This window comes from Callorhinchus milii, unplaced genomic scaffold (assembly GCF_018977255.1).
Source record: "Callorhinchus milii isolate IMCB2004 unplaced genomic scaffold, IMCB_Cmil_1.0 Scaffold10, whole genome shotgun sequence".
In the NCBI taxonomy this organism is placed as follows: domain Eukaryota; kingdom Metazoa; phylum Chordata; class Chondrichthyes; order Chimaeriformes; family Callorhinchidae; genus Callorhinchus; species Callorhinchus milii.
This window is the reverse complement of record NW_024704751.1, coordinates 1,309,066-1,326,763: the sequence shown is the minus strand read 5'-3', so window position 1 is coordinate 1,326,763 and position 17,698 is coordinate 1,309,066. Positions and strand designations below refer to the sequence as shown.

The window sequence follows — 17,698 nt, the reverse complement described above, 5'->3', positions numbered from 1 at the left end:
GTGGAGGGTGGGGCCGAGTCGCGCCCTCCAGTGGGTTCAGGGGCAGCGCCGACATTTCAAAATCTCCCGCCACAAACTCCCCGCGTGACGTCATTTCGGCGCCAGGTTTGAATGGAACCGATCAACAACAACAACAACACAATGACACGTGTAAAGCGCCTTTCACGTCGGGGGGACGTCCCCGGGCGCTGGGCAGACAGAGATATGGACCCGAGATGGGGGTCGGGATCAGGGAGGGTGGAGGGCGGGGCGGGGGGGAAGCAGGGAGATCGAAGAGGAGAGTCTTGAAGGGGACGAGGGAGGGGGAGAGGCGGAGGGACTGGGGGATGGAGTTCCAGAGAGTGGGGGCAGAGTGGCTGAAGGCCACAGGAATGTCTGTTCGACATCAAGTCCTGGATGAGAGCTAACTTTCTACAAATGAACCACAAGAAGCCCGAGGCTCTCCTGATTGCTCCCATCAACGCCTCCTCATCTCAGGCGCTGACAGCATCACCATCCATGGTTGTCCACTCCACCCTGCAAAGCTAATCCGTAAACCTTTACGTCTCGTTTGATCCTCAACTGTCCTTTCCACCCCACGTCCGTGCCATGAACCGCTCTGCCTTCTCCCACCTCCGCAACATCGCCCGGCTCCGTCACTGTCTCACACTGTCTCAGGCCACTGAGACTCTCATCCACGTATTCCTCACATTATGACAGTTAACAACAACAACTTGCACTTATATAGCGCTCCCCACACCGGGCGATGTCTCAGAGCGCTTAAGCACTTTGAGGAGTCTCGAAGACATGAAGAATGCTGTATCAAATGCAAGGATTATTGTATATTATTTAGGCTCGACTATGCAAACTCATTGCTTGTCGGCCTTCCCAACTCCTCCCTCCATAGGCTGCAGATCATCCAAATCTCTGCAGCCCGTGTCCTCTCCCACACAAGGTTCCATGACCCTTGAAACCCATTCTCACTTTGGCTCCACTGGCTTCCCATCACACAGAGGATACAGTTCAAGATCCTGGTCCTCACCTTCAAAGCCCTCTATGGCCTCACTCCCCCCTAAATCTGCGACCTCCTAACCCCCCTACCAATCTGCTCGCCTCCTCCGCTCAGCGGGCTCCGGCGTGCTTCATGTCCCCTACCTCTCCTGACCCACCATTGGCGGGCGGGCTGGCATTCAGCCACTTTACCTCACCCTCTGGAACTCCATACTGTAGTCACTCCACCTCGCCCCCTCCCTTGCCACCTTCAAGACATGTCTCAAATCCCTCCTCTTTGACCATTCCTTCGGTCACCCTCCTTCTCCCCATTTTCCCCGATCCCGATGGTTGGAGGCTGGAGGAGACAGCGCAGAAGGGAGGAGGGGGTAATGGCACTCGTAGCTTTATTTATTATTAGGTTAGACAGGAGCCCAGCACATTAAATAATAATAGTAATCCTCACATTTGATATAGTGCTTATCACAAATTCACTGTGAAGTAAATTAACTATATTTTGTGGGCGAAACAGAGCAGCCAATGATTTATTTGAATCCAAGATCAAGGAAATCCGCTCCGCGGTCACTTCCCCTCCAACATCCACCCACCACCCACCCCTTCCCTCCCACACTCCGACTCCTACCCATCCTCCCCTACACACCTTCGAACCCGTTTCCCCACCCTCTGTCACCAAACTCATCCTCTCCCTGAAACCTACCACCTGCTCCCTTGACTCCATCCCCACTCCACTCCTTATCTCCCAGCTCCACCTCCTTGCCCCACATATCACAGACATTGTCAACCTGTCCCTCTCCTCTGGCTCTATTCCCATTCCCTTAAAAACTGCCACCATCACTCCCACCTTAAAAAAACCCTCCCTTGATGCGTCGCAGCTATCAAACTACCGGCCCATCTCCAACCTCCCCTTCCTATCCAAGTTCCTGGAACGAGTTGTCGCCTCCCAGCTGCGCTCTTTCCTCTCCAACCATTCACTATTCGAACCCCTTCAGTCGGGTTTCCGTGCTGCCCATAGCACAGAAACTGCCCTGGTCAAGGTCACCAATGACATCCTGACCATCTGTGACCAGGGCTCCCTCTGCCTCCTCGTCCTCCTCGACCTATCGGCAGCATTCGATACGGTCGACCACGCTATCCTCCTCCACCGCTTGTCCTCCCACCTAAACCTTCAAGGCCCTGTCCTTGAGTGGTTTAGGTCGTACCTCTCCCACCGTCTTCACTTTGTCTCCACAAATGTTTTTTCCTCCGGCCTCGCACTGTCTCGTGCGGTGTCCCTCAAGGCTCTGTCCTCGGTCCCCTCCTCTTCACCCTCTATATGCTCCCCCTGTGGTGACATCATCCGCAGACATGGAGTTAACTCCCACATGTATGCGGATGACACCCAACTCTACCTTTCCTCCTCTACCCTCAACTCCACGACCCCCGATGTCCTGACAGCTGTCTGTCCGACATCGAGTCCTGGACGAGAGACAACTTTCTTCAGCTCAACGTGCGAAAAACCGAGGCCCTCCTGATTGGCTCACGTCAGCGCCTCCGCACCTCAGGCGCTGACAGCATCAGCTCCAAGGCTGCACTCTCCACCTCTCAAAGCCATCAGGAACCTCGGCGTTCTGTTTGACCCTGAGCTGTCCTTTCTCCCTCATATCCGCACCACAACTGGCACCGCCTTCCATCACCTCCGGAATGTCGCCAGACTACGGCACTACCTCACCCCTCACGCTGCTGAAACTCTGGTCCACGCCTTCATCACCTCAAGGCTGGACTATGGGAACTCTCTCCTCGCCGGCCTTCCCGGCCCTCCCTCCACACTGCAGGTCATTCAGAACTCTGCAGCTCGTGTACTGTCCCGCACCAGACACCGCGACCACATCACTCCCACCCTCGCCCTCACCCTCCTCCACTGGCTCCCCATCCCCCAGAGGATCGAATTCAAGATCCTCATCCTCACCTACAAGGCCATTCACGGCCTCGCTCCCTCCTACCTCTCCGACCTACTATCCCCCTACCTACCTGCCCGTACCCTCCGTTCCTCTGGCTCCGGTCTGCTCCACGTCCCCCGCCCCAACCGCCCTACCATCGGTGGCCTTCAGCCTCTTAGCCCCGAGGCTCTGGAACTCTATCCCCAGTGCCTTCGCCGCTTCCTCCCTTTCCTCCTTCAAGGCCGGTCTCAAAACCTTTCTCTTTGACTGTGCCTTCAGCTCCACTCTTGACTCTCTACCCCCTCCTCGCTCCCTCCCCTCACCCTGACCATTCCCCCCTCCTCGCTCCCTCCCTTCCCTCCCCTCACGCTGACCATTTCCCCCCAATGCTCGGGTCCTGACCCAACTGTCCAGCGCCGTGGGACGTCCTCCCGACGTGAAAGGCGCTCAATAAATGGAATCTTGTTGTTGTTGTTGAATAGAGGGATAGACAAGTTGAGAGAGAGCGAGAAAAATAAATTTCCAATTATTCTTGGAAGTGGATGTAACCTGAAGCCGGTGACACATGCACTGTCCATTTTATTCTTTATTTTCCTGGGTTTCAGTTTCATTTTCTTGGGTGGGTTTGATTACTGACCAACAGATTTCATTCTGTACTTTCCAATCCTCAATTCAAATCACAACCACAGAGAGAGAGAGAGAGACAGAGAGAGTGAGACACAGACAGAAAGACAGTCAGAGAGACAGAGAAAGAGAGACAAAGAGTGAGACACAGAGAGACAGACAGAGACACAGAGAGAGAGAGACACAGAGACACGTAACACTTCGCGAGTTTTAACTTAAATCATTGGTAAAAAACAAAGCAAATAAAAGAAACAGAGACGGTAATCAGGAAACGTCGGAGTTTCGGAGAGGAACGGGATCGGGGAGACAGCGACCGGGAGGCGGGTTCGAGGCCGAACGGCGGCAGTGAGGGGGCAAACCGAGCAGCTGTTCCTGCGCCAGGTTAGTGCGGGGGCCGGGGCCGGCCCGGGGGCCGGTGTGGGGGTGGGGGGGTCGGTGTGGGGGTCGGTGTGGGGTGGGGGTCGGTGTGGGGGTGGGGGCGGGGGGTCGGTGTGGGGGGTCGGTGTGGGGTGGGGGCGGGGGTCGGTGTGGGTGTGGGGGGTCGGTGTGGGGGTGGGGGCTCGGTGTGGGGGGTCGGTGTGGGGGTGGGGGGTCGGTGTGGGGGTGGGGGGTCGGTGTGGGGGGTCGGTGTGGGGGCGGGGGGTCGGTGTGGGGGCAGGGGGTCGGTGTGGGGGGTCGGTGTGGGGGCGGGGGGTCGGTGTGGGGATGGGGGGTCGGTGTGGGGGCGGGGGGTCGGTGTGGGGGCGGGGGGTCGGTGTGGGGGCGGGGGGTCGGTGTGGGGGTGGGGGGTCGGTGTGGGGGTGGGGGGTCGGTGTGGGGGGTCGGTGTGGGGGTGGGGGGTGGGGCCGAGTCGCGCCCTCCAGTGGGTTCAGGGGCAGCGCCGACATTTCAAAATCTCCCGCCACAAACTCCCTGCGTGACGTCATTTCGGCGCCAGGTTTGAATGGAATCGAACAACAACACAATGACACGTGTAAAGCGCCTTTCACGTCGGGGGGACGTCCCCGGGCGCTGGGCAGACAGATACGGACCCGAGATGGGGGTCGGGATCAGGGAGGGTGGAGGGCGGGGCGGGGGCGAAGCAGGGAGATCGAAGAGCAGGGTCTTGAAGGGGGTGAGGGAGGGGGCGAGACGGAGGGACTGGGGGATGGAGTTCCAGAGGGTGGGGGCAGAGTGGCAGCAGGTCTGTCTGTCTGCCAGTAGTTGGGCGAGCGAGGCGGGGGTCACGGATAATGGTAGGGGGTAAGGAGCTCTCAGAGGTAGGGGGGAGCAAGACCAGGTCTAGTCCAGTCTTGACTATCTCCTGCTCTTCCTCTCCCCTAAGGTTCTCTGTTGTTTTCCAGGTTGGGCCAACATGGGAACTAACACGATGAGTGCCCTCCCCTCCGCGCAGTCTCTTGGCCCCCGCAGTCTCTATGCCCGTAGGCTGACGATGCCCCGCTGATCACTTTGCCTCCAGTCTCGGTGTGCGAGTTTTGGCTGCTGAACCCGACCTGAGCTGCTTTAACCCCAAACTCCCCCCATCCCTGACCTCTACCCTGCATCACTCCCGCTCTGTCTTCCTCTCTCTCCGTCCTCCTCGCCTCCTATCCCCACTTGGCCGTCCCACAGCCTCTCTCTGCTCCAGCCTGGGAATCCTCCGTCGGCCTCGACATGCTACTCACTGTTGGCTGTCCAGCAGCCACACCGACTGCCCGAACCCCCACTATCACTGCAAGCCCCACCGGACCCATAGTCTGGGGAAAACCTCTCCTTCCTCATCCACATTTCCATTCTTGTCAATCCTCCCCCACCACCCTGGCCTCACACATTCCTCTGCCAACTATCCTCTCTGCAGCACCATACAAAATGTCTGCAGCCTTTCCAACAAAGTCTGTGCCGTCAACGACCTCATTGTTGAGGGAAAAATTGATATCCTTCCCTCGTAGAAACCTGGGCCAGAAATACTGACCCAAGGTGCTGGACAGTGAAGGGCTCGCACCGAAAATGGGGATTGGAGTTGAGGGGTTGGGGATTGAATTCGGAAGGTGACTGAAGGCATGGTCAAAAGAGGAAGGTCTTGAGATGGACTTTGAAGGAGGCAAGAGCAGGGTGAGGCCGAGAGGCTTTGGGATGGAGTTTCAGAGGGCGTGGACTTCCTTATAAAAAATAAGTTTTTATTTATCTTCGAATTTTAGCCAGATTACAAAAAATACGATTTTCATTTTACTGGGAATGATTTATTTTGCGTAATTGATACTTGGGACTTTGTTTAAGTTTGTAGCCTAGAGTTCTGGTAAACTATACTGAGGTTGTGTCTTTGTTGTGTATCCTCTTCTATTTTATCCTTTCCAGGATGGACCGTGGTAACGTTCGTGTGATAGAGAATGACTATCCAGATTTGGTTGTGGATATTGGTGAAGCTGTTCTTGGGGAGAAACAAAGAAAGAAGATGAAAAACAACAGAGAGCTTGAGAAGCAAAATATCATTAAAGCAGCTTGTGGTCTAATAAATTCTGGTGGTGGAATAATTACTCTGAGAGTGAGGAACGAAATGTACAAATATGAGAATGATGGAACTGGGCTAGATATAACTGAAGGTCTACACAATCTAGTGAAACCAGAAAATCTGTCAGAGTTCTTTGAATTTCTGCAACAAGATAAATCATTGTTGATTTTTGTAAAATCTTGGACCGGTAGAACTGATCAAAATGGGAAGTTGCCACGCCTTTGTACTATAAAGTGTAATGTGTATCAGCGGGAACAGGCTAGAAATTTACACTTAAGTACCATGGAGGTAGATCATTTTCTTAACAAAAGAAAGAAATTTGTTCAGTCACTTACCAAAATTTGCATTTCTTCTGAGTTGGACACAGGACCAACAGCAAAAAGATCACGCCAGGGCCCTGAGGTTAGGGGTAATGATGTTGCAATTATGGAATTAGCTAAAGTTGTCTTTGAAAAAGCAAAGTCGAAATGCCCGTTTAAAAGTGGTGTAAAGTTGAGCGTTGCAGAATCTAAACATGTTGAATATAAAGAGTTTTCTTCTTCTCTTAATTTGACGAAAATGAAAGAGAAATTGTACGAATGCATCTCTGCATTTGCAAACGCAGAAGGTGGGTTTTTATTTTTTGGTGTGGATGATGAATCCAAAGTTGTTGGTTGTGCAAATGATTTTCCAAACTGTGATGCTGTTCACGAAAAGATTGCAGAGATGTTAGAACATTCCCTTATAAGTTACCCTTCAGAGGAAAATTATGTAGAATTTCATGTGGCTGAAGTTTTGGAAGAACTAAAATGCATCGGCTATTTAATAGCTTTTCGTGTGAAGCCATGCTATGTTACGTTTGCTCACAAACCTGAATGTTGGAAGATAGAAGATAAAGAAATTAAGAGCCTGGAACCCAACGAATGGCTTGAGATGATGACAGCTACGGATCCTGGTAAGTACAAAGTTATTTTCATCGTGAAAAATGTTTATTTAGTCATAATATCATGTGTTCTGAACAGTGCGAAGCAAATCACCAATAACTGCAGAATTAGACAATTGTTAGAAAACAAAACATCGCGTTCCGGGAATTGGGAGTTAAGCTAAAGAGTAGAACTTCGAAGGTATTAATATCGGGATTATTATCTGAGCCAGGGGCAAATTGGTGACCTGATGGCCTACATCCTCGGGTTTTAAAAGAGGTGGCTCCTGAGATAGTGGATGGAGTGTCTTTGATCTTCCAAAATTCTCTGGATTCTGGAACGGTTCCCATTGATTGGAAGATCGCAAATATAACATCACTACTTAAGAAGGGTGGGAGAGAAAAGATGGGGAACTATAGACCAGTTAGTCTGACATCAGTGGGAGGGAAAATTCTTGAGTCCTTAATTAAAGATGTCGTAATGGGATTCCTGGAAGACCATAACAAGATTACAGAGTCAACATGGCTTTACAATAGGGAAGTCACGCTTAACTAATCTTTTAGAGTGTTTTGAAGATGTATCTCGCAGGTTAGATGGGGGGACACACAAAAGGCTATTGCACAAGGTTAAGGCCCACGGGATTAATGGGAACATATTAACATGGATTGAAGAGTGGCTAACGGGTAGAAAACAGTGAGTAGGAATAAACTGGTCATCTCGAATTGGCAGGAGGTGACTAGTGGAGTGCCACAAGGATCAGTGCTGGGTCTCAGCTATTTACAATTTACATCAATGATCTCGACGAGGACATTGAATGTAACGTATCTAAATTCACGGATGACACTAAACTATGTGGGAGAGTGAGCTCTGAGGATGATGCAAAAAGATTGCAACGGGATACAGATAGGCTCGGGGAGTGGGCGAGTAGGTGGCAGATGGAATTTAATGTGGGGAAGTGTGAAGTTATTCACTTAGGTAGAAAAAATAGAAAAACAGATTATTTTCTAGAGGGGGAGAGATTAGACAGTGTTAGTGTTCAGAGGGATTTGGGTGTCCTTGAACACCAGTCTAAAAAAGTTAGTTTGCAGGTGCAGCAGCAACTAAGAAGGCGAACGGCAGTTAGCGTTCATTGCAAAAGGTTTAGAGTACAAGAGTAGGGAAGTCTTGCTGCAACTGTATAGGGCCCTGGTGAGACCGCACCGAGAGTATTGTGTGCAGTTGTGGTCTCCTTATTTAAAAAAGGACATACTTGCCCTCGAGGGGGTGCAGCGTAGATTCACTCGGTTAGTTCCTGGGATGAGGGGACTGACCTGTGAGGATAGGCTGAATAAACTTGGGGTATATTCTCTAGAGTCACAGAAGAATTAGGGGAGATTTTATTGAAACATATAAGATTCTTAAAGGGCTGATAAAGTAGACACTGAGGGCCCGTTTCCCTGGGAGGAGAATCTATAACCAGGGGTCACAGTCTGAAAATTAAGGGTCAGCCTTTTAGAACAGAGTTGAGGAAACATTTCTTCACTCAGAGAGTAGTGAATTTATGGAATTCACTTCCCAGAAGGCTATAGATATTCAGTCCTTGAACATCTTCAAGGCTGAGACTGAGAGATTTTTTAAAAAACAGACAGATTAGGGGATATGGGGATAGGGCAGGTAATTAGAGTTAGGTCTGAAGATCAGTCATGATCCTATCGAATGGCGGGGCACAGGCTCGAAGGGCCGAATGGCCGACTCCTGCTCCTAATTCTTATGTTCTTATTAAACAATCTACTTTTTACCTCAATAGATATTGAAAAACTTGCTCTGAACATTGAGAATGCATTACGTATTACTGAGGCTCCCCCATCGTGCAAGGCCGTGTGCTCAATCGGAGAAGCTGGACGTTTGGATAAATTGCAAAATAAGCTCTTTAAAGGTCAGAATGGAACGTTTGATACATAAATGGGGAAATGAGGCGCTAATCACTGCTCATTTAATTGTGAACTGTGTGCCTTTATCTCATTTCATGAGGTTTTACTTCACAAATTACCTAGTAAATACAGTACAATTTAGATTCATAAGAACCCCTCTCATGTCAGGAGGATGTCTATAGCGTCTCAGAGTGTTGGATGGGCAGCTGAGCTGAGGGTGAATGGCCGGGACAAGTGCTTTTTGAAAATCAAAATTTGCAATCGCCATATTTGCTCAAAATACAAGAAGAAGGTTTCACCATCACTGTACAGTGGAAACCCCAATAATGGTCAGTTATTTACAGTCCTTCATTCAGTATTACAGTGGAAGTTTACATTGATATAGCACCTTTCATATTGGGAGAACGTCCCAAAGCGCTTAATAGTACTGGCTGGTCACCCGAGCTGGGAGTAGGAGCTAAGGGTGGGGAAAGATGACCCAAAGTGCGGTCAAAGAGGTAGACGAACATTGAACTAGGTGGATGAGGGGAGGACCCTGGACTATTAGGGAGTGGGTGGGGTGGTATTTCCGTCAGGAAGGATGAGATCAAGTGGTCCAAACCTCCCAAATGAATACAGAAATACAAGCTCACTAGGGACTTGAACTTGTAAAAAGCCATATAAATTAGTGGGATCAAGGTTTGGCTGTTGTATTTACTAAAACATAAGGTCTTTTTCATGTGCCTTTTTATAGTTAACCGTGATGAGCTGAAACACATGCCGGATGACTTATATCAAGATCTGTCACAGGAATATCCAGGCCTGAGAAATGTGGTACCAGAAATGAAACCTTCAGGAAGTGTTGGACTTCTGATTTTCTCAAGAAGCTGGGCTGTTGACATTGACCTCCCAAAGAGCCCAGATATAATTTGTGATGCACTGTTAATTGCTACAAATAACACTCCAGTACTGTACACAGTCGCCAAACAGAAAAACAATGAAGTGCTCCAACATTCAAAGAAAACTGCATTTAATCTCAAGCAAAAAATTGTGAACGTGGGAGGCTATGCAGGAAAACTCTGTGTGATTCCAAAGATCCTTCAGTATCCTTCAGAGGAAAACTCTGACACATCGGTTGAAGAAACAGAAGATGAAAGCATTCAGTATCCACATAGCTACCTCTTAGGACACAGTACCACTGTTCAAGACGTGCTGAAAGCGCTCACCATTGTTTTGCTGAATTTTAGAAGTTTCCTGAGTTACGACCTCAGCTGTGAATTTCTCAGTCTTCTAACAATAGAACAGTTCAATATTCTTCATTCACGATTCAATATTGAGAAATGCAAAAAACTCTTCATCCATGGTCTTCCTGGAACCGGCAAAACCATCATTGCCATGCAGCTCATTGAAAGAATCCGCAACACCTTCAATTGTGAGAGTCATGAGATCCTCTACATTTGTGAAAACCAGCCACTGCGGAATTTTATACAGTAAGATTATTTTTATTAGTTTTGTTCAAAACCATATCCGAAGGAAACAAAGAGACTGGAGGCAAAGAAGCACAAAAGGGAAGGGCTACAAGCCAATAAGCATATGTCTGTTTGGTCTAGGGTGGGTACAAAAAAATTAAAGAGCAACATTTTACTGACAGTAACAATTGGCAGAGTGAGTAAGGAGAGGAAGGCCAATACAGTAATCGTAATCCGTGTATTTGGTATAGCACCTTATCATGTTGTTGAGCCAACTCAAAGCGCTTAATAGAATATACTGTAAAGTGGATTAACTGTATTTTGGGGGCGAAACACAGCAATATCCCTTAAACAGCCATGGAGTGAGTGACCAATTAGGAAGGCGAACGGTATGTTAGCATTCATTATGAAAGGATTAGAGTATAAGAGTAGGGAAGTCTTGCTGCAACTGTATAGGGCTCTGGTGACTTGGGACGTCCTCCCGACGTGAAAGGCGCTCTATAAATGGAATCTTGTTGTTGTTGTTGGTGAGATCACACCTGGAATACTGTGTGCAGTTTTGGTCTCCTCATTTAAGGAAGGACATACTTGCCTTGGAGGGGGTGCAGCGCAGATTTACTCGGTTAGTACCAGGGATGAAGGGGATGAGTTACGAGGATAGGCTGACCAATTTGGGCCTATATCCTCTAGAATATAGAAGAATTAGAGGGGATCTTATAGAAACCTAAAGATCATCAAAGGGCAATGATAGAGTAGATAGTGGGAGATTGTTTCCCCGGTTGGAGAAACTAACACCAGGGGTCACAACCTTAAAATCAGAGGCAGCCCTTTCGCACCGAGTTGAGGAAGAACTTCTTCACTCAAAGGGTAGTGAATGAATGGAACTCACTACCCCAAAGAGCCGTTGACACTCAGTCCTTGAACATATTCAAGACTGAGATAGATAGACTTCTTATTGTAAAAGGGATTAAGGGATATGGGGATAAGGCAGCGTCAGGTTATTAGCTGGAGTTAGATTAGAAGATCAGCCATGATTGAATGGCGGGGCAGGCTCGAAGGGCCGAATGGCCTACTCCTGCTCCTACATGTCATGTTATGTTAATTTTATTTTGTGGGATTGTTGGCCAGGACACCAGGAGAAACCCCTTTTTTTTTCAAATAGCACCTTGGGATCTTTAACATCACCTAATCAGGCAGATGGGACCTGGGTTTAACATCTCATTCGAAGGACAGCACCTCCCACAAGGCAACCGCCCCCCACCACCCCAGGACTCCATTGCAGTGTCATCTTAGACTATGTGATTCCTAATCCCAACATGAACCCACAACCTTCTGAATCAAGATTGAATCCACTGAGTCGGGCTGACACATGGGGTACTATGGGAACTGGAATGCATAGAGTAGCAAACACAGACAGAATTAAAGACTGTACAGCACTAAAACATGCCATTTGGCCCAACTCGTCCTTGATTGCGTTTGTACTCCTTGTAACCCTTCTACTCTGCAAATCTGTGGAGTCCTGTAGCTCAGTGGTTAGAGCACTCGCTTTGCAAGTGAGAGACCTGAGTTCAATTCCAGGCAGGGCGAGACCTTGGGCAAGTTTCCTTACTCCACACGCCTAATAATAATCCCTCCAAAACCAAAAAAAAAAAAAGAAAAAAAAAAAACAATAATAAATTGGTCATTTTCAATCCACGACTGTTTGTGGGACATTGCTGTGCGCAATTAGCTGCCGCGTTCGCCCACAAATATACAGTCAATTCACTTTACAGTATATTCTGTGAAGCGCTTTGGGACGTCCTCCCGACGTGAAAAGCGCTATATCAAATGCAAGGATTATTATTATTATTATTATTAAATCCCTTCACACTGTGTCACCTCCCTACCTTTCTGACCTGCTTTCTCCCCCTCCACTACCCGCTGCCTCCACTCAGCTGGCTCTGGCTTCCTGCTTGTCCCTCGTCCCCTCCGCTCCACCAACGGAAGCCGCGCTTTCAGCCACTACACCCCGAAGCTTTGGAACGCTCTCCCCCAATCCCTGCCTTGTCCCCTCCTTTCTATCTTTTAAATCACAACTGAAGACCTTCCTCTTCGACAGTGGTTACGAACACCTCCTCCCTCCCTCCCCAGCTTGGAGTCACGCTCCGCCATTGATAAGTGCTTCAAGGGTGCTATTGAAATGCAGGTTGTTATTACTGCTATTCCATTCTCCCTCATGTTTCTTCAATTCAAAATACACACCTCCCTCCCTCTCTGATGTTCTGTAACTGATTCCTAAGTTCACTCAGACCTGCTACGTATCCCCCACCTGTATTGGTGGCCAAGCCTCAGTCACTACTACCCTAACTTCTGATCTTCCTGACTGGACCCCTTTGCAAAAACAAATCAAAGTATTTAGGAGAACCATTAAACCACATTTTTCCCCTTTGAAGCTATGGATTTGTGACATTTTTAAAAAATAACTCTTTACCTGCAGAACACTGTTTTTGAGTGATATCTTACCTCAACCTCCTAACCCCCTACCATCCTGCTCGCTCCCTCCGCTCGGCTGGCTCCGGCCTGCTTCAAGTCCCCTGTCTCGCCTGCCCCACCATTGGCTGGCAGGACGTCTGCCACTCTGTCCCACTCCCTGGAACTCCATCCTGCACTCCCTCCGCCTCGCCCCCTCCCTCGCCTCCAAGACCCATCTCAAGACCCTGCTCTTCAATATGGTTTAATCACCCTGCTTCCCTCCCTACCCTCCACCCTCCCCAATCCTGACCCCCAGCTTGTGTCCGAAACACTAACTGTCCAGCGCCATGGGACGTCCTCCAGATGTGAAAGGCGCTGTACACACGTTATTTTGTTGTTGTTCATGCTAACTTGTGATTGCAGGCAAAGAGATCTTTGCACATGTGTGACGAGGACTACATTCATAAAGGAGGATCCGTTCAACAAAGTCAAACACATTATCGCCGACGAAGCTCAGAATTTCCGCGCTGAATCTCCCAACTGGTATGATAAAGCTGAGGGTATCAGGAAGAATCCACATACACACCCCAATGGACCAGGAGTCTTCTGGATTTTCATGGACTATTTCCAAACTTCCCACACATCTGAAACTGGGCTGCCTAATATTAATGAGCAGGATCCAGAAACTGAACTGACTGTAATCGTACGGAATGCTAAAAGAATACACAAGTTTGCCCGTAAGGCCATGGAACAGATAATTGAGATACAGTTTGGTCAATCAGATAGACAACACGCTGTGCATCTAAGAAATCTGCTTGATGCAAGTGCTTGTGTGCACTCATTTCCAGGCATGTTGTACATTGAGGAATGTGAGACCCGACATGCGATTGTACAATACATAGCAACTAAGATAAAGGATTATCTTAAGAATGGCTATGCAAAGAAACAGATTGCTATTTTATGTAGCACCAAGGCAGATTCTGAATTTTACAAGCCTCAGTTGGAAAAGCAGCTCAGGAAAATCAGACCAATTGTGTCCTTAGGAACAGCAGATGGAGCACCTTGTGATTGGATTGTTTTAGACAGTATACGGCGATTTTCAGGTCTAGAGAGGAGTATTATATTTGGCATCAACCCAAAAGCTCATGCTTCTCAACATGAAATAGAACCTAATCTTATGGTGTGCCTGGCATCACGAGCTATGGCCCAGCTCCACCTGTGTATATTCTAGAGCTGAGTTGAAGATTGAGGGTTCAAATCCCAATGTCGGGTCTCCGAACCCATATTCAGTCTAGGCTGGCACTCCAATGCAGTGAGTGTTAGGGGTGTAATAGTGTCACTATAACAAGCTGTTTTAATTAATTACAGCATCTGTAATAATCAATGGGATTTAGTGATTGGGAAATTAATCAGGGTTAATGGGTTTAAGAAGTTATTATAGATAGCATGATCAACAAAGTCTAGCATTTTAATTGAGGGACCGTTGATCACTCAGATATTTTGTGCTTTTGATTACGGAACAGTGAGGCAGATGAGAGGTCCCAGCACCTGTGTCATGATTTCCCTTTAAGGAACCACTGATTTGGACCTCAGCTGACAGTTTAATGTCTGCAATTGGTTGTGTGAACAGTTGGTTTGATTATATTTTCCATCAATTTTGTTTAGTTTTTGTTCCAGCGCATTGGGACGTCCTCCCAACGTGAAAGGCGCTATACAAATGTAATCTTGTTGTTGTTGTAGTTGGTCAGAGGATCATGACATCTTAGCTATCACTTGTACCTGAATCTTTGTTTCTTTTCTCTGGTAATCAAGGATCTCTCAAGAATCTTCTTGGAAATTGGTTTTGCACGTGGGGATTATCTATATGGCATAGTCTACTCTCATTGTAATCATGTAGATACTAGATGGCTGTTAGCAAACAAATATCGGCTTTTTAATCCAATTGGGACACATTACAGTTATTTCATCAATGGGTTTTCACTGTTATTGCAACTTTTTTAAAAAAAACTGGTGACATCTTATAACTTCATTAATGAATTCTAGATAATGTTTCCGAAAGGCAAATAAAGATTGGTTTGTAACCACCAACTCCTGACATGAATCGTTCTTGTTCGCAAATTGGCCTTCAGTATGTTCAGATGATGTGGTGATACTCTCCCGGGAGGCTTTTGAATGAAGTATCACACAAAAGACCGCCACGTGGGTATATGACTGGGAGTGAAGCCACTTTGCTATAGGCAGTGAGTATTGATGTGGAGCGGAAAGCTGGGTTTACATTGCTTGTGAAGTTCATCCTTGGGTAGAGCAGTCGACGTGCTTTAATCTATGCCAATGCAATGTGCTAAATCAAGAGTTTTACCATATCAATAGTAACGCAAAACTACTAGAATTTTTTTCCTTTGCACCAATACATCTCGCTAAGTATTCACGTGGCTCTTTTTTAAAAGAATCTTTTTAAAACAAAGATCGCCACCAGAGGGAACCAAACAGCGGTTTCCCAAGTTACACACTTTGTGTCTGAAATTTATGGTCAAGGAGAATCTGGGGGGAAAAAAATCTTTTAACTTCCTTAATTTTGCACAGAACTACAGAAAAACAGGCTTGCAAACTAAGATTACATTTAAGAATTTTCAACAATTCAATTTCTAGGGCAAAATGAAATTTCAGGCCGAGGGCATCAATTCAATTACATCTTCATAATAATAATAATCATCCTTGTATTTAATACGTTGTTGAGACATCTCTATGAGCTTCACAGGATATACTATAAAGTGGACTGACTGTCCATTTTGTAACCTAATTCAACTCCTTTGTAGGTGACCTTGATTTAATTTTGTGTAGTAGTTAATCTGTTAGGCAATCTGAGTATTGAGCACTGGTATTGCAGTCAGAAGCTGGTTGCTTTTAGCGGAGGAAGATTTCCAAAAAATTCACATATTCTACCACAGGACATTCTATTCAGGACAATTATGAAATTCAGGTGTCAACCAGGTGAAAAGATTTATGCATGTGTGTGGTCTCCACAGCATCCACGTGGAAACTAATCCGATATTTGAACACAATAAGTTCTCCTTAATGTTGGGACAAATCCAATAAAAACATTCAGAACTGGTAGCGCTACACAAATTTAAACTTTTATTATTTAGAAGAGAAATCCAAACTATCTCATACAGGAAGGTTTTATACAAGTTTTGTAAAATAGCTAAGGAGAGCTGATTTTAAGCTTACAACCAACACAAAAACCCTTTCCGTTTACAGTCAGAAGGGACAACAATTTCCAGTGTAAAGAAATGTTTCATTATAAAACTGCATTATTCCATAAGTGTGACCAAAATTTCTGCTGTAGGATAAATGTTTGACCCTCATTTGCAGTACTACCTAGTGCTCAACACAATAATAATAATCCTTGCATTTGATAAAGCGCTTTATCACGTCTTCCAGACATCTCAAAGCGCTTCATAGAATATGCTGTAAAGTGTATTGACTGTATATTTTCTGGGTGAAACACAACAGCCAATTTAATAACTCAACCCTATCCACCGGTAAAAGATTAAAACCCTAAAAAGAAAATTAACAAAGGGAACCAAGCATCCTAACAATTTAAACTCCAAAGCAATTCCTGTGATTTGTAGTCTACTCGTGATCCAATCACTTCATAGAATTAAAAAAAAACTCCATCCTTGTATTTAATACCTCACATAGTTTAAAAGTTCTCAACAAAAATAAAGCCTCTAAATGCCACATTTGTTGGAGCTAAATATGGATATCCATTTCCCATGTAAATATATATTTTGATCATCAGGATTTTCACAAAACAACCCCATTTTCTACTCGATTTTCTGAAAATGACACCAACCAGCCACACATGCTTTTGTAATCAGCAAGTCTTTTAGGCTCAGTTACAAAACAAAAATCCTACAAAACTGATAAACATTAGGAATCCATTTCAAACATTACTTTTTAAAATTCTGCCCAGAACATCCGATTATTCATATTTTCTAAAAAAAAGCTCTCACCCCACATTTCCTGATTTCATATATTATTCTGTTAAATATTCTTGATTAAGACTTTTCTCAAAAAAGTAACCAAAGACAGTCTGATTCTCACCAATACAACTGACTAAAAGGTACCTTTGGCAGGAGATTTGAGGAAATAATTGCAGTGTACTAAAGAGATTATGTAATTCACACATCTAATTGCCAGAACAGACTCTTTTTAATCTACTGTTCTGGACTTTAATTTTCTATAAAGCTTCAATAGTTTGATTTACCTTATCATCTTCCTATTCTAAAACAAGTTTCATAGATTAAATATATTCAATATTATTTCTCAAGAACAAAGCTAAATTAGCTCACACACAGGCACATGGTCTGGGACAGTACTCGACAGCTGGAGACATTCTAGAAATCGGGATCCTATTAGAAACAAAAAGTATTCTTTGGGATGTAAAAGTCAAAGTGATCTCCCACTGACAAACCTTTTCACAATTTAATTATGGGTTTAAGATGCTGCTGCCCTAATCTCGCACCGCAATTTCCCTTTGTTGCTTCAAGTATTTTCAAATACTATGTTCTTTTGTAATTGACTAAAACCAATCCTGACTGTCACCAGCATCTGTCCATGCCAATGCCTTGGGACGTTCTCTCGGCGTGAAAGGTAAATGTCATTTTGTATTATATTATTGTGACAAGCTACAAAAATTGGAAGCCTTTGCACTTTGTTTCCCAAACCCCACCTCACACACCTGTGGCGTCAGTGCTGTGCCTGCTACAGTGCAATAATAAGCTGCAAGTTTCTCACATTAATCAGTTCACAAGTCATTTGCAAAGAGAATACAACTCATTGAACAGACAAAAAAAGCCAAACTGGAATCTCAGACTTTGGAGTCTAATTTGTGTTCTCTTGAAAACAGGAATCCTACTTACTGTCAAGCTGTAGAAACACCGGCTCCAGAGTGTCAGAATACAGC

The 17,698-nt window shown here is 46.1% G+C and overlaps 1 protein-coding gene across 2 annotated transcripts; it reads left to right on the top strand.

Moving 5' to 3' along the window:
- Window positions 1-3,676: 3,676 nt before the first annotated feature.
- On the top strand, window positions 3,677-14,817 carry LOC103186899 (schlafen family member 9). Of its 2 annotated transcripts, none has more exons than XM_007906163.2 (5): window positions 3,677-3,911; window positions 5,865-6,952; window positions 8,707-8,835; window positions 9,564-10,299; window positions 13,153-14,817. In XM_007906163.2, exons 2-5 carry the CDS (start codon window positions 5,866-5,868, stop codon window positions 13,958-13,960), a joined length of 2,760 nt encoding a protein of 919 aa, XP_007904354.1. In that variant the 5' UTR covers window positions 3,677-3,911; window position 5,865; the 3' UTR covers window positions 13,961-14,817. The 2 variants fall into 2 exon arrangements, with proteins under 2 accessions (XP_007904354.1, XP_042194839.1); XM_042338905.1 differs by lacking the exon at window positions 3,677-3,911 and adding an exon at window positions 4,900-4,994.
- The last annotated feature ends 2,881 nt before the right edge of the window (window positions 14,818-17,698 follow it).